Source organism: Phascolarctos cinereus, unplaced genomic scaffold (assembly GCF_003287225.1).
Source record: "Phascolarctos cinereus isolate Bilbo 61053 unplaced genomic scaffold, phaCin_HiC Scaffold_7;HRSCAF=346, whole genome shotgun sequence".
Taxonomy (NCBI): domain Eukaryota; kingdom Metazoa; phylum Chordata; class Mammalia; order Diprotodontia; family Phascolarctidae; genus Phascolarctos; species Phascolarctos cinereus.
In genome coordinates, this window is record NW_027556180.1 from 15,829,229 (window position 1) to 15,846,701 (window position 17,473).

At 43.6% G+C, this 17,473-nt stretch overlaps 1 protein-coding gene across 3 annotated transcripts in view; it reads left to right on the top strand.

Annotated features, from left to right (window-relative positions):
- Positions 1–897: 897 nt before the first annotated feature.
- Positions 898–17,473, top strand: part of MME (membrane metalloendopeptidase) — a 129,778-nt gene continuing 113,202 nt past the window's right edge. The window contains exons 1-3 of one of the 3 annotated variants that reach the window (XM_020988923.2): positions 898–1,387; positions 7,651–7,820; positions 9,019–9,054. In XM_020988923.2, the coding sequence (XP_020844582.1) occupies positions 7,661–7,820; positions 9,019–9,054 (196 nt within the window). In that variant the 5' untranslated portion in view covers positions 898–1,387; positions 7,651–7,660. Of the gene's footprint in view, positions 1,388–7,299; positions 7,404–7,650; positions 7,821–9,018; positions 9,055–17,473 lie in introns of those variants that run through there. The other 2 variants (XM_020988925.2, XM_020988924.2) reach the window with 2 other exon arrangements.

Consider the following 17,473-nt stretch of genomic DNA (forward strand, 5'->3'; position numbering starts at 1 on the left):
AGGATCTCAGAGGCAAAAGAAAACCTTTGGAGTTACAAATCCCTAGAGATCCGTGAAAAAGTCCATCTGTTAGAGCCAAGTTGGATTCAGGAACCCACCTGGGGGGGGGAGTGTTTCCTTGTTTTTCCTCTGGTCAGAGAAGAAATCTGCAATGGCTTAGCGCACAATTCCGGGCTGCGGGACTGTGTGGTAAGCGCCGGGGGCTGAGAGGTGTCCCGCAAGTTTTACATAGGGTGTGTTGCCCACTAACTCTTGGCCCCTTCCTAGGCTGCCTCCGCACCTTGCTTTCTGCCCTGGCTGTGACAGTGTGGGCAGCCTTCGGGCAGAGGGTGCTATGGCCCAAGGCTGACGGGGACTCTTGTTGGGGCTGGAGACCGCAGGTCACCCCCCACCCCTACTACAGGGTGGGGGGCAGGCCCTCGACCCCACCAAAGGCGCGCGGGAGTACGCTCAGGTGGCAATAGACGCCAGAGTTCCTGGCACACCCTCAATTTACCATTTCAAGAATGTTTGGCCAAGCCCTGGGGGGGAAAGAGAGGTGAGGACCAGTCTTTCCTCTCTGCCTCTGGCAACCAGCACTAGGTCTCCAGGTGCACTCCAGAGATGGTCGCCTAGGGTCAATGGGGAGAGGGGGGACTTAAGGTCAACCCCCTCCCCCACCCCTCCATCCCTTTAGCTGCTCTCCCTCAGTGCCCAGCAGCTGCGTTGACTGGTCTCGAGGCGGGCGGGAGGGGACGGCAAGGCGGTGTTAGAGAGTGGAGGAGGGCAAGAGTGGGGAGGAGGGGAAAGGTACTGGGAGGGATGCGGAGCTTGGCAGAACCAAGACTGGAGCTGGAACGTAACTCGTGTAGCAGGAGCTGCTAGGACAGCGGGGGCCAATCTCGGGGGGTGGGTGTTTGGGGAATGCTTGGACTCCTAGCGACTGCGGGGCCATAGCCGGAGCCAAGGAGGAGGAAGAGGAGGAAGAGGAGGAAGAGGAGGAGGGCCCTGGTGTCCTCCCTTGGAGCGCTGCCTCTGCAGCTGCAAATCATCCCTTTTTCTTCCTCCTCCTCCTCCTCCTTCTCTTCCTCCTCCTCCTCTTCTTCTTCCTCCTCCTCCTCCCACCCCCTTTTCCCCTTCCCCCTCCTTGCCTTCCCCTTCTTCTACCCTCTCTGGTCCTCCTCCTCCTCCTTTTCTGCCCCCGCCACCTCCTCCGCCGCCGCCGTTACTGCCGCCGCCGCCGCCGCCGCCTCTGGGGCTCGCTAGCGCTCGGCACTTCCCCCAGCTGCCCGCTGCTGCCAACGTGCGCGCGGCTTGGGGCTCCCGGGGCAGCCCTCGGTCTCCGCGATCTCATTGGTTGGGGATGTGTCTATTTACATCATCCACGAACTTCTCCCAGATCCGACTGGTGAGTCCCGGGAGAGGGAGACGGCCCCAGGGACTGGGAGGCGGGGGGAGCCGGGGGAAGGCGCTGGCAGAAGCAAGCCCCCGGGGCTGCTGGTGGGAGAGAGCCTCTGGGGACGGGCAGCGAGCAGGCGGATGGGTAACCTGCGCTGGGGCTTCGGGACCAGGTGAAGGGCGGCGGAGCTGGAGAGAATGGAGACCTGGGAGCTGCTCCTGGACAGTGGGGCCCCGGAGCGGGCAAAGGGGCGCTGGATACCGGGAGAAACATTGGGCAAGGAAGGCAGAGGCTGGGGACTGGAGACCAGAAGAGGGTGGGGTGGAACGGGACGGACTGGGCGGCACGTGGGACCCTCAAATAAGGAGTCGGATGAACAGGAGAAAGACCAGAGAGAGGGGTGCGTTTGGCTTTCCCGCTCACGACTCCGTTGTGCTCGGGAACCTCTTTCAGCAAGTTCTGCTTGGTGGGTAGTGGCATCTTGGGGACCCAGTGCCGCGGCCCATTTGGGGCTTGGGTATGTCTTTGCCATATTGCTGGAGGGACAAGATGGCTTTTGAAACCTTGCTTCAGTCCTCACCGTGGTGTCCAAACTCTATTCTCCTCTCGCGCCTCAGAAAATGCCATCGTCGCTTCTCCTTCCGCTGCCCCGAAGATGTGGAGCAGCCCGTGGCTCGTCTTTGCCTTTTCTCTTCATCTCCCTTTCAGCTTGGGTGAGCTCAGTTCTGATTGCACGATTGTCTTCGGCATCCGGGCGAAGAGCAGCCGGGTTGTTCCTCCCCAAGTCTATATAAAAGTTTGCGAAACCCTCCTATGATTAGCAACCTAAATTGAGATAGAGATTCCGCTTTGCAATTACGGGAGAGAAGCAGCACGCCCTCAAGCCTTCTGTTGATAGAGCCCTGACAGTGAGCACTCCCTGATCCAGTTCTTAATTAAAAAGGGTAATTTCCTTAAGCAGCATAAAGTAGCCACTGGTTTGCAGCGTAAGCATTGCAGAGTTGTCTAATCAACTCCGAGAGCAGTTACATCCCATGCCTTGTACTACTGGGACGTATTTTTCAGCGTCTGCTAAAGTTTCTAGATTTGGTGCGGTTTCATAGGCTAGTGCAGTAAGGCAGGCGATGCGGTTGAAACTTTGTAGCCAGCATCTCTTCCACCCCGATCCTAGTAGTGAGTCACTTATTAACTACAGCCTGGGAAGACAAATTTCCATAGTGAGCTGCTCACTGGCTTAGGCCATAGCCTGAAGAATGGAATCTGTCTCGACCTCCCCCTGTGCCTCCATTTCCACACCTGTTAAAGTGGTATAATAATACACATTGTAATTACATATCACAACCGCAGGGGCTGGAAGGAATAAGTTGATGTGAGTGGAGTGCTTTGAAGATGAAAATTGCTAAGTACGTGTATCCTCTGAACACACCGGTTTTCCTCGGGCTCGTCAATTTGTCTATCTGATAAATAGATAGGATTATACTCTCTTATCTGGAGGATTACCTCTTTCAATAACTTTGAAGTAGTAATTGTATTAGAGCAAAAATAATCAGAATTGTCCCTTGATCTTAATTAGTCATTTCAGTGAGTGGTCCAGAGCCGTAACTGGTAGGTGCGAAGTGGAAGATTGGAGACCCTGTTAGGGATTAATCCTTTTGTTTGCGCCCATCCCATCCCTCCTCCCCCGCCCCTTCACGCACACTGTGTTTAAGAGGCTGCGTGGGGTAGTGGATGGAAAGATGAGCTTGGCTTCTGAAATACCTGCCAATGCTCAAATTATCTGGATGACCTTGAGTAAGTCTCAATGCTCCGGGCAACTCTCAAAACCAAGAGGCTGATTTGCGACTGTTGGAAGGAATTTAGCCATCCTCCCCACCCTCAAGAGTACGAATACCTGTACTTTTTAGTCTCCGATTTTCAAAAGCATGGCACTTCTAGTGGAAACACAGTGAGTCAATGACACAGGTGTATTTTTTCCTTAGCCTCATAAGAGGGACGATCACCACTAGTCCTGTTAACGGCATCTGCTGAATTACTCTACCCACCCACCTTTTTTGTCTCTTAAAAAGATCAGAGAGGGGGCAGCTTGTAACCACCTGGGTGACACACAGCCCACTCTAAGGATTAAAATTTAAACTCTCTCACCTCCACAAATACACACACAGACATACACACACACACACACACACACACACACACACACACACATGCTTGTCTCCAAAGTACTTAAGAGAATTTAACTACATAGTAATTTGGGTAGTTACTTGGGTGCTAGAATTTCTAAAATTTTCTTAGGTAATTTAAGTTCCTTAAAAGAATTGCTTAGAACAACCCCATAAGAAAAGTAGTGAGGCCTGCAAAGAAAAAGGCAATTTGCAAAAGAATATGAAAGATGTTATTGACACTTAGAATTTCCTTTCCTTAAAGGAAATGGGCCCTAAGGAGCACCTTTGATCAAGAAGGCAGCTGCTGCCACTCTAGGTCACTGTTAAGACTACCCGTGCCTACCTCCTTAGGATGGCTTTGTACATTGGGAGCCAGATGGCCCAGCCTTCACCCTGGAGGAACTGAGAGGGAAACAGTGAAAGGGAGGAAGACGCCAGACAGAGTGGTACTAGAAGACGAGTCGGTATTAACTTGCTAGATCCTTTGCAGGTACTGTCTAAGCAAACATTAAACCTTTGGCTGTCTTGGTGAGGACTAAATAAATTCAGCTTAAGAAATTTCGCTTGGCAATTATTATTTCAGTGAAGAAAAAAACATAAGGGAGAATTTGGAAAAACTTTTTACTGATTTTTCTGTGTGGAGAAAAAAAGTTCTGGATTTGAGTCAGGTCTTCAGTTTCTATCCTGGCTCTGCTATGATTCTGTGTGAGTTTGGGCAGGTTATTTCCACTTCTTTAGACTTGAATCATTGGTGCTTGCTTATCTGTAAAATGAAGAGGCTAGGACTAGGTTGACTGCTGTGGTCCTTTATAGCACTAACTTTCTGATCCTGTGATAAATTATTGTGGCAGAAATATCTAAGGGGAAAAATACTTAAGTAAAGTAAACATTTTGGGGAAATGTTGAGAATCCTCTAAAACCTCCTTAGGGCTTAATGAGACCTTTTAATCTGGAGGTGAGCATCTCAGAGAAAATATTACTGATTTTATCTAAGTCAGATTTATGCCTCTGTATGAAGAACCAAATGGCTCATCCAGCTGATTAGCTCCCATTAACGCCTTGCCCACTGTAAATGAAAATAATTCAAACTGTATGTTTTGGTCTAAGCTTCTGTAGTTAGATAATGGCCAGGGTACTAAATGAAAAAAAAAACTTGAAAATAAAGGTGGAATCCATTTAAATTATTCTTGGGTTCTATCAAGACTGCAATTAAAATGGAAAGGGACTTTCACTAAGTCTTTTTGGGGCTGCTTTTGGTGGTTTCCCAGCCCACTTAAGTTGAGGTCAAATCTGAAGGGTTTAGATAAGCACCATGCTCCCCCAGTAATAGGAAATGTGTGTGTGTGTGTGTGTGTTTTAACTCTTTTCAAATAAATAGTTAGGAGCACATTAGTACATCTAAAACGCATTTTTAAATGTCTTCTAACAATATAGATTTTTATACAACATGTAACCCTATACAGTTATGTTCAACAATGCATTTCTAAAAGTATCAAAATACTTGCAGAATAAAAGGACTCCCTTCATTCTGGGAATATCCGAGTGTGTTCTCCTAATGGGGGGGGGGAGGAGTGTTTCTGCTCTGGATATCAATAAAGCTGATATCTCAATGCCTGGCAGAAGAAAACAAGGCTTAGAGAGAAGTGTCTTTCCCTTTCTTTGCATCCCCAGAGCTTAGCGTAGAGCCTGACATGTAGTAGCCACTTAATAAATGCTTTTCAATTGCCTGACTGCATTTGTTCTGTTTTGTTTTTCTTTAATAACACTAGACAATAGAAGTACATATTTGTGTATACACATATGGTTTACTTTTGGTCCTTTGGACCAGCCCCGTGATTTCATTTGTAAAAGGCTGTGATGCTTTTTTTTTAAACATATAATGGTTTTCAAAGTATGGTTGGGGATGCTTGGGGATATCAGAGACCCTTTCAGGGATGCTGGGAGGTTGAAACAATTTTCAAGATAACACTGAGTTGTTCTCATTTCTAATATGGTAATATTGATAGATATAGTCCCCATAAACAAAAGCTCTTGGGGGAAGGGTCTTAAATAATTTTTCAATGTATGAAGTGATCCTGAAACCAAAAAGTTTGAGAACCACTAGCATGAGGAGCTCCTAGTGAAGAGATCCCTCTTTGGCACCTTTTCTCAAATCAGAGTTTGACAGAGTTGCCTAGCACACTCAGAGTTTGAGTACCTTGGTCACACCGCTTTTGGGAATTAGAAGTGGGATTTGAACTCAGACCTTCCCTAATATCTCTCATATATTAATATTAGGGAAAGGGAGTAGACCTGTGGGATTTCATTGGTGCAGGGAATTTTCAGAGGAAGAAACTCCATCTCCCAATGTTGCTCAGCCCTTCTGTAACTTTGAGTCTTAAACAATTGTCTGGGGACTTCAAGAGACTGACAGTTTATATATGAGGTAGGGCTTGAACTTGAGTTTTCCTGGTCACTATAATACATTGCCTTTCAATACGAATCACACATTCATATGGATAGTCTAGATCAGAGGTTCTTTGTCTTACTTTGTCTTACTGCCCCCTTTTCAAAAAAAAAAAATTACTCAGCGCCCCCCTGGAAATCTGCTTTCTTTAACCTTTTAAATTTTTTAAAAAATTTGCATCGTTTCAAAAAATATGAAATGTTTTAATGACACATCTTAAATTTAATAATTTATTGTGAATTTGTGTTTCTTTCCCCTGCATTAAAATTTTGATGATGCAACATTTTGTCATGTAACTGTGTTGTATCATATTGTAAGCAAGTCTTTATGTGCAAGGTATTCCCGTCGTTGCATGCAGGACTTCCCAGCAATGCTCCCGGTGCTTGCCTGCCAACACTTGCTTATTTAGACCTATCAGTGGACTTGACTATTGATCGGTTATGGATTGCATTTTGTGTGTTTATTTGGAAAACAATGTAATCACTACGACTTTAACTGTTACACAACAGATTTTTTCCAAAATTTTCTTATTTTCCTTCCTTATGCTTCCACTACCCTCTTATTTTTATTCAATGCCCCCGAGGTGACTACCACCCTCTGGATCGTTTTAGCAACCCCCAGCAGGCGGTATTGCCCACTTTGGCAACTTATGGAAGAGAAAATCACTTGTATGAAGACTTGTAAGGCAGTTAGGTGGCGCAATAGTGCATACAGCATTGAGTGTGAAATCAGGAAGACTCTTCACAAGTTCAAATCCAGCCTCAGGCACTTACCAGCTGTGTGACCCTGGGCAAGTCACTTCACCCTGGTTACCTCAGTTCCTCACCTGTAAAATGAGCTAGAGAAGGCAATGGCAAACCACTTTATCTTTGCAAAAAACAAAACAAAACAAACGGGGTCACAAAGAGTCAGACAACTGAAACAACTCAACGATAAAAATGATTACTTGTAAACAATACACACACAGAGGCATACATCCTGTCAAAAATTGAAGCCATTGACTTTTGGCCCACTGAGTAAATAAGTGACAGTTTTCATATGTATTCTCCAGGCAGAGCAGAGGTTCAGACCTGATGTCCAGCACTGTCAGAATTGCTGAGCTAGAGGGAAGCTATTTTTAACGATTAAGAAATCAGAAACTTCCCCAAAGGTGTTTGTGCATGTGCCTGCCTGGGGGTGTATTTGTCTGTTCGTTGGAGATTTTGTTTTGGAAACTTTACTCATTTCAGTCATTATCTTACTTAGTCAAAACCCTGAGATATTTATTAGTCATTGATTTCTGGGATTGTGAAGAGAGCCAGGAGATACAGAAGTAAACTTTGACAGCAGTTCAGAGATCAAGAGGAGGGGTTAAAAGAGTCCTTAATGACTGTATAGAAATTATTTGCTTCTGAACTTCTGAAGAGCAGAACCCTGAGTGAGTATTTCTCTAAATCTAAGCCTTTTGGACTATCTTTGGCCCTTCCATGGCACATCAAGAAACCATGAAGCCTTGTGAGAGATAGATCCTGACCTCTGGGCTTCAAGCACGTTTATTTCAGGGCAAAGATTTTTAGTAGCCCTTTGAACAAACCACTTTCTAACCCGCTTTCATCGTTCAACATGTATAAATGTCAGGAATCTAATAACTACAGAGACGGGTGCCATTTTCTCTGTCTTTTCAGACCTTAGGTTATGGGCAGATCAGAAAGCCAGATGGATATAACTGAAATCAGCAGCCCCAAGCCGAAGGCAAAGCAACGATGGACCTCTCTGGAGCTGAGTCTTTCCGTTCTTGTTCTTCTGCTCACCATCATAGCGGTCACGATGATAGTTCTTTATGCCACCCATGACGGTGAGTTGAGGGAGACCTCATGGGTCTAAAGTGGAGAAGGAAATTACTGCCATGTTCTGTAATAGCTAACCAGTACTAATGGACAGTGGTTGTTATATACACTGAGAGTCGGAGTCATACAGAGAGCTAATTACACATACATACTCAAGCGCGTGCATGTGCGCACACACACACATATACACGCGTACATCTATATGCAGATAGACATCTCTATAGATAGATCTTCCTATCTCTATCTCTATCTCTATCTCTATCTCTATCTCTATCTCTATCTAGCTATCTGTGTGACCTTGCATAGGTCACATCTCTTCTCCAGGTCAAATTTCCTTTATTTGTATAATGAAAAAGTTATACTACTTAACATCTAAGTTCTTTTTCAGCTCTAGCAGTCTCATGGGAAGAAAGATTCAAAGTTCTAGAAGGCACTTAGCATGAAATATGGAATACAAAACATGTCATGTGCTATATCTAGAAATCACCCAGGGCCCTAAAATGAGGTGTTCAAAGTTTGATCTGAGCTTTCCTTTACTTAGCCTACTTAGTTCATGTGCTGTTTTTGTCACAAGAGTCATGCAGTGATAGAACGTTGGAGTTGGAATGGGCCTCCCATATCTTGTATTTTATAGGTGAGAGAACTGAGGACAAGAAAGGGGAAACCAGTTTCCCCCAAGAATATAAAATGTGTTAGTAGCTGATCCAAGTGTAAATAATTTTATCTGAATCGAGAGCATAGGATTTCCTGGAAGAATGGAGTTAGGACCTCGCTGCTCTTGGCTCATTGACATTCGATAGGGCTTCCTTGGAATTTAGGAGGCCTAATTTGGGGCTAAGGAGTTTTCATAGCAAGGATTAGTTCCTTAATGGGAAAAGTGATTAGCAGGCCCGAACGGCTGATTACTCCAATTTAATAAATCCAGGAGCTTAGCAGATATGATTCTCTCCTTCTAATACAAATCTTACTGTAAACACATACATTTATCTTTATCATCTAAATGTAATGTATATGGTGTGCCTTTTTTATTGTGTTGTTTCCCTCTGACTCATGGAGATGCATCATACTTGGGCTTCTATTGTGTTTATTGTTAATGAACCATCCATTAAAATGACAGTCTTAAATAGAACAAAAAATAGGGCGAAAGCTGCTGGTAAATACATATAGTACACTTTTATCTCAGTGCTTCCTTTGTTTTTTTTTCAGATGGAATTTGCAAGTCATCAGACTGCATAAAAACAGGTAAGAGGATGAATCTGAAATAAAATGAATAATTATTTCCCTATTTATTTCTCTCCTTCCACCTCCTCCTTCCCCTCATTGTATTATCTAAATGCTATTATGTTTACTTTTGCATCAGCCTTATTTAGAATCCTCCTGCTTTATTGATCCATCTCTCAGGTTCATGTTCAAGGAAAGTCAAATACATTGAAATTGATTAAATACTTTGGTTTAGTCTCAAGAAAAGCCTCCTCTTTTTGAAACAAAAAGTTCACTCTAGTTAAAAATTAACTCTAAATCCACTTACATTCCAAAGTGGGGAACAAAGTATTTTCTCCCCGTGAAGCATTTTAAGTGGTGCTCCATTTTGTTTCTGTGCATGTGACACGTCCAAAGCCCAGATGCTGGTTAGTGTCCTAGTGAGGAAGTGCCTTTAAGAAATTAATCAATTGAGGGGCAGCTAGGTGGACCAGTGGATAGAGCTCCAGCCTTGGAGTCAGGAGGATTTGAGTTCAAATCCAGCCTCAAACACTTGAGACTAGCTGTGTGACCCTGGGCAAGTCACTTAACCCCAAGTGCCTCACCAAAAAAAAAGAAATTAATCAATTGGGATTCTGCTTAGGTGACTTTTTTTTAAGGCTTTTGGCTTACTTGTGTAATTAAGAGGTTCTTCCTTGATGATAGGATCAAAATATATTGATGAAAGCTCTCTATGGTTCTCAAGCACACTTTGTTTGAATATCACAAGTTTTAGATTTGGTACTAAGAGTCAGCCTCATCCTATATTGTTATATGACTACAGCACTAATAAAGATGGAAAGCCATAGCTGGCCAAATGATTCATCATGAGAAATCTGCTGATTGTTTTTCACTCATTTTAAACATTGGCTGTTGGTTTTTAAGCATATGTGAGTACAAGAGAGCCAAGTTAACTTCAGTCAATGAAACAACAGAGGCCTTAGTAAAGAGGAGGGGGACTCATCATCATCCATCATGGCCAATACTTCCGGCCGGGGCGCATCCATTTTTTACTATGCCTGGTCCAGCCAATGTGTATGGGGAGGGAGGAAAGGAGGAAGCAATAGGATCTGTGTATTTCATAGGTGTTCAAGTAGAGTGAAAAATACTGTTCTTCAGCTTTCTGGAAAAAAAAAGAACACAGCAGTAGTGTGCTAGAAAGCTGTTTCCTGACCAGACTAGGAGGACATTTCACTAGATTCACCAGAAGCCTATGTTGAAACACTTTGCATTTCCCCATTACCTTGCACAGTCATAAAACAAAGGTGGAGTGGGGGAGGGGTGCTGACTTTGCTAGCTGAAGGAAAACAGAAGACTCGTGCGTATGGATGTGCATATACATGTGTATGTATGTAATGTGGTTTGAGATGGGATGTGTGGTTTACCAATTGACTGATACTGTTTTAGGATTTGCTTTGGACTCAACCCTCTCAATCACAGGAAGGGAAAGAAAAGTACAAGAATGTATGGTCCCTCAACTCAAACAGCTTAGAGTTTAGTGGTGGAGACAGACCTAATACACTAAGAAAATAGCAAACTGCCTGGCATAGTAACTTTGGCACTGGTTTTGGAGGTAGGAGGACCTGAATTCAAATCATGTCTCAGATATTTACTACTTTTGTAACCTTACTTATCACTTCCTTGATAGAATGTAAGCACCTTGAGGACGACTGGTTTTTTTTTTTGTCACTGTTTACCAAGTTTCTGGTATAGTACCAGCACATAGTAGGTGCTTAATAAATACTGATTGATGAAGTAAAATTAAGACCAAAGTTCAGGAAAGCTTTGGTACATCTTGAACTTGATCTTTGAGGAAAACGTCAGTAGAATTTGGAGACTTGGATGGAGACATTCCACGAGAGGGAAACAGCCTGCACAAGGCAGAGGTATGCACTGGGGGGTAGTGCTGAGTGGAAGCAGCCAAGTTGTGGACAGTGTCCCTAGTTCAGAATAGGAGGACATAGATATCAGTCACTGAAGGTTTTTTAGGAGATCAATAGCATGTTGAAAGTTTGTTCATCTGGGAGAGGTGTGGAGGGAAGGAGGGAAAGGAGGAAGGTAGGGAAGAGGGTGAAGGGAGAGATTAGGAGTCCAGGAAGCCAGAGAGGGAGATGTTACACTAATAACCTGGGTGTGAGTGATAAGGGCCTGGATGAGGAGGGTGGAATGGGAACAGAGGTGAAAGAGCAGGTATGAAAGACATTTCAAAAGACTTAATGAGTTACCGGATGTGGAGGCTAAGGAAAAGGGTAGATCCTACATAATTTCAAGGTTTGTGGCCTGCCTGAGCTGAGGGCAGCGTGGCCAAAGACGATGGGAATAAAGGAAATAGGAGAAGGAACCAGTTTGGGAGAGAGAAGCTTCCTAACCAGGAGAACTGCCCCCCCTGGATTGGGGGACCTCCTCAGCGGCTGGTCCCCTTCACTGGAAGCAGCAGCTGAAGGATCATTTACTTGGCAGATTTTGGTCTAGAGGCCAGAGGTCCTTACCCGTTTTTGTGTAACCAACCCCTTGGTATTGAAATGCATAAAATGAAACATGTCATCCACACAGAAGTAATATTTGAAGCAGTGAAAGTGATGGCTCTGTCCTAAGCAAAGGGAAATGGAAGGAGAGCTTGGAGAAATCTCACCAGAATTAGAGGGAACCAGAGAAGGAAAAAAGAAAAAATAGCCATCAACAGAGTAGAAGGCATATATAATAGGTCCCAGAAGACAAGGAGGGAGGATCTTTCCAAGAGAGAGTGTTTGATAGTGCAAAGAAGTCAAGAAAAATAAGTGCCGAGGAAGACCACTGCACTACGTGGGCTGTTGTTATTGGCTTCTTAAATTAGGATAGAAAGCCATTTGAAAGCAAATGGAAAGGAGTGAGAGAGGTTGATGATGCCAGAGAGAGAGGGGAGTAAGGAAGGGGCATTGTGTTCTTCACTCATTTCAGTCGTGTCCCACTCCTCATGACCCCATTTGGGGTTTTCTTGGCAGAGATATTGGAGTGGTTTGCCATTTCTTTCTCCAGCTCATTTTCAGATGAGGAAACTGAGGCAACCAGTGTTAAGTGACTTGCCCAGGGTCACACAGCTAGTATCTGAGGCCAGATTTGAACTCAAGAAGATGAGTCTTCCTGGCCTGGCACTCTATCCACTGAGCTATCTAGCTGCCCTAGAGGCATCATAGTACAAATGAAATGACATTAGGTTTAGATTCAGAAGTCATTGGGAAAGTTTTGTTAATGTCTCTGGGCCTCAGGCTGCTCATCTGTAAAATGTGAGTGTTGGACTCATGGCCTTTGAGGACACATGCAGCTCTGTTTCTGATCATATGGTCTCTCAAGAATGGCCATGTGGCTGGACCACAGATAATTGAGAATGAACTTGACATTCATAGTCATGCATGTCACTTGAAGAGTGGCACTGGGTAGGTCTCACCTAAGCAACCTGCCATCCCAGACTCCTAGGCTGTGCTCCCCAGAAACACACTGCTGGCAGACACAGCTTCTTGATGACCCTATATTTCTCCATTGCAGGGGCTCCTCTCATTTTGAGAATGAAGAATAGGTCAAAAAAAACAAACAAAAACAAACCCTTTTATTACTAACGGCTACAAGGGAGGCTGATGGAAAGATAAGGTAACTTAGATAGGTCTACACTGTTATAGAGCTAAGTATGAATGGTGGCAGGTTCTAGGCTCTAGGGCTTGACTGACCCATCTTCCTAGGGCCAATAGACTCCTTTCATTTTTGACAGCCAGTGCTAGGAAGATGTTAGCAGCTTTCAAGAGATGCAATTAGGCACAATGCAGGTTTCTGGGTAAGTCCTGGGATCAGAAGGGTTTGCTTAACCCTGGGAAAAGTTTGCTTGAACCCAATAGGCATAAACCACTATTAGACTCCCCTTAGGATATTTCATTTTTAAAAATCACTGCCAAAGGTGCCAGCTCATTAAGATATCTTTATCTTAAATCCCTTATCCCCTGTCTTTATCTCATCCTATTCTTTTCTTCTTGGCCTAGAAGGAACCTAGAAATGGAAAATTCTCTAGAATGGGACCTTGACAGAGAAAAAGTCTAAAGTAGAGCCTCTATCTTTTCCAAATATCCCTGCTAAAAATCCATCTATTTCTTCCCCATGTCCCTAATGTATCATCAGTGTGCCAGTTGTGAGAACATTAGAAAACCTTCGCATTAAATGTTACTGGTCTTCCTGGGAAAATTGAGTAGATAAGGATATATCAAAGCTCCTCTTCAGTCCAGAAAAATCTAATTTTCTGCCACAGAGAAAAGAGAACTATTTTTGAAAGCTGCTAAATATTATTACCGGCTGTGTAAATTAGGAGAACTCAAGGGAAATCCTGAAAAGAAGAAGCCATTAGAAGAGGAAGGAAACTGCCAGGAACGCTTTAGAACCCCTTAAGAGACCCAGGAGACTTAAAACTCATATAAAGGAATCTTTGAAGAGTGAAAAAGTAGACAGTGACACCCGTGCCAGCAAGCTCACAAGAGAAAATGGCTTACAAATGACTCTGGCTCTTAGTGTGGAAGAATAGGTGAGACAGGAATGCTTGCCTCATGGGTCCCGTAAAGTCAGAGAATAGCAGAAAAAGCACCATGAAGAGAAAAGAAAATATTGCTGAAGATGGAAGCCATGGGGCCCAGTGGAGAAAAGATCACTGGTTCTGGAGTCGGAAGGACCTACTGAGATTTAACATTTCACCCCTGATTCTTAACTACTGCTGCCACGTTGGGCTTCAGTTTCCTTCCCTGTAAAATGAATGGGTTGGGCCATATGGATTCTGAGATCTCTTCCAGCCCCAGTTCTATGATTTACAACCCATTCGAAGAAAGAATTCTGGACTTGGAGTCAGAAGATTTGAATAAGAACAATGTTGCTGGTACTTACTGTCTGTTGGGCAAGTCACAACCTTTCTGGGCCTCAGTTTCCTCATCTGTAAAATGAGGATGAAATTCACAGCTTTAAATCAATGATCTTATAGTCTTATATATACTTCTTGAAATGTTTAGCTATCTTAAACCTGTGAATTTATTCATCCAGGCAACTTCCACTGAGAAAAATCTCTCTCTCTACCACTAGATTGGCAACTGGTATTCCTCAAGAGATTCTTGGGGCACACTGAATGATTGGTTGCCTGGCTTGCCTAGGGTCTCCCAGCCAAAATATGTAAGAGGCCGGTCGAGCACTTTCTGAGTCTGTTATCCTGGAGATTAATTTGTTTATGGGTTATATGAATTCATATTCTGCCAGAGGCACTTAGCTGAGTAACCCTCAGCAAAGCAGTTACTCTCGCTCACCCTCAGTTTACCTCATCTATAAAATGGGAATAAAAATAGCACCTCCCTCCTAGGGTTCCTGGGAACCTTGGAAAGATGAGACAAGATGACAGGTAAAATGCTTTATGAACCTCAAAGCTCAGCATAAATTCTAGTTATTATTAGTAGCTTGTTTTCATTTCATCTTAGCTATTTCATGCTATATCCTGAAATTTGTGTCTATTCTATGATACCGTCAGACCCACAGACTCAATCCAGTTAATCAGTCATTTGATTCAAAATTCCTTTGGGAGGGATGTCCAAGTCTTTTGGCCCAACTACAGTTTTTTTTTTTTTAAGGAGGCCTTTGAACATTTCTATTTTGATTATTTTTGAGGCAGTTGAGGTTAAGTGACTGCCCCCGGTCACACAGCTACTAAGTATAAGTGTGTCTGAGGCCAGATTTGAACTCAGGTTCTCCTGAATCCAGGGCCCATGCTGTATCCACTACACTACCTAGCTGCCCCTGAACGTTTCTAAAAAGAAAGAATGATCCTTAAGATGCTACTGTGTCATATCTAGATGAAACATTTCAAGGGACTTCAAAAGGCAGAGTCCTATGTCCTAAATGAAGAAGAAGGACACCTAGAGGTTTTATTGGGAGGGGGGCTTCTGCCTCATAATCTTCTCTTGGTATATATTTGAAGAAGATTTATTATCATGTAATTAAGTTTGAAACAAAAGCCTCTAGGTGACACACTTAGCCGACCTCTTAGTGAAAGAACCATGGAGAAGCAACTTGGTTCATTTCAACCTAGCATGTGGCCCATGGCTTTGGATGACTCTTTCTCAAGACAAATAATGTAGCAGTACCCCAAGACTGCTTCAATCCAATTGCGAACCATTCACCCCAAGCCTGTTTTCTCAGAAGGGGAACAAGATGGATACCAATAAGGAGACTTGGACAACTCTCACCCAAGAGACCTATCTGAAACTAAATGGCAGTAGGGTGCCATTGTTTTGTTAATATATCTATGTCAATATGAGCAAGGTATGCCATTCTAGAGATGATAACTCAGATAATGGAGGCTACCAGTCTTAAGGAAACAAGATAGAATGTTATTCAAAGTGAATTGCCAAATAAAAAAATAAAACTAAAAATGATAAGACTGTCAAAGACAAGACTTCATACTCTGATGTCTTGGGTTTACGAGTACTTTTCAAAAATGTTCCTAGTAGCAGGTGGAAGGAGACAGTCCAGTTTAGTTTTGGAGTTCGTTGCATTTTTTTTATCCTCTTCTCAGACAGACTAAAACAAGTGACCTGTGGTCAAACTGCTCACAAATCCAACTACTTCACACCTTGCCAAAGCACATTGGCCCAAAATTATTTTATATTGTTGCTGCAGTGATTAAAAATAAATCTACTGACTTAGGTTTTCATGACCCTGAACCATTAGAGGTTATTTTCGAGGTGCTAAAAAATTTCCCCATAGCTTTTTTCCCCCCTTTCACAATTGGAAAAATGATTGGTCTTATTTTGAGCCCGAGAGCATATGCTATCTGGTGGCATGAATAGTTTTTCAGGAACCAGACAGGAATTAAGTCCAATCAACTGGAAATTTAACATTGCTCAGGTTTTAAGGTTAGTAGTAGACAATTTCTCATCTGTGTGGCCTGATTTTCCCCTTCCAACAGGGATGGGTGGCATGGTGATTGTCAGAGATACCCAATCTTAATTCAGAGCCCTGAACCAGAGCCAAATTCCTATGTCTCCCAGCAAGGAATAGCTGCATGCTCCTGGGAGTTGGGAGGTTATTAAGTCAAAAACATTGTTTCAAAGAGATGCAAGATTTATCATGTGGGTCTAGCATATGCCCAGATGAGTAAAGATCTATTTATATGGTTTGACTTTTGCATCGCTGTGTGAATGAATTATTACAGAGAAGCCATAACATAACTGGAACATAATCTTGACATTTTCTAAAATTTATATAGTGCTTCTTTTCCAATAGTTTTCTTGTTCATTAGCTTATTACCATATATAGTACTTCACTTTTTCTTACATTGTGCCCCATTTGAAACATGGAATGTTATCCACATTTTGTAGGGGAGGAAATAAAGGCACCGAGGACTAGTAAACATAGGACAGGGTTGGCCGTCAGGAAGACCTGGCTTCAGATCTTAGCCCCTGATTCCAAATGCTGCCACTGAGCCTTCCTAACTTTAAGAAGTCACTTAATGTCCATGTCCTTCAGGCAAGTCCCTAGGATTTATTGACTAGGAAACAATGGAAAAAATACTTGCACTAGATTCAAGACCTGGATTTGAAACCTATTGTCTCTGACTTTGCCTCAGTTTCTTGATCCAGTAAAATGGGAATGGGGCTTAGGTGACCTCTAAGCTCTCTTCCATTCTTAAATATTATCATCTGCATAGGAACTACAAGAAATAGAAGGAGTGCAGTTTACAACTGTCCCTAGTTGAGGGTTTTCCTTTGCTGAGGAAAGGATGGAATCTATGCATATTTCCCTATATTTGAGAAAATGGATATGGAGCAGTCAGGTGCTAATTAATCATTTTGATAGCACACTGAATTGAGCAGCCGGAAGTCTCAAGTTCAGTTGAGACACCTCCAACCAGAGCCCCCATTTGCCCTCAAACATGTCTCTTTTTGAGACTTGCCCAGACTGGAAGTGCAGTGGCCAGTGATGAGCCCAACCTCCTTGTTGATCTGCACGGAGGCTTTGACCTTCTCTTACCCAAACTAGGTTATCACTCCTTAGGCAACCTGGTATCATCTCCCTCTTGCCCTCTCCACATGCCCTCCCCTGAACTTCCAGGGGTTCATCGTATTGGTTCTGAACTTAGTGTAGACATCCACTTAGCCTTAGCCTTCCTGCAGCTCAGAATGCCCCTAATTCAAGCAGTCTGCCAGCCTGTGTCCTCTAATAGCCAGGATACAGGCACAGCCATCCGGCCCACCTTCTGCTTTGATCAGAAGTGCTCTTGACAATCCAGTGGCAGCCAAAGGTGACCGCAGTTACAACACTGTCTCCAAGACCACCTTCTGCTCAGTAATCTCACTTTGCTCTTGGCAGCAATTTCTGTGTGTTGAGAAATCCAGTAGCTTAATTTGCCCATTGTTCACAAGTCAGCATA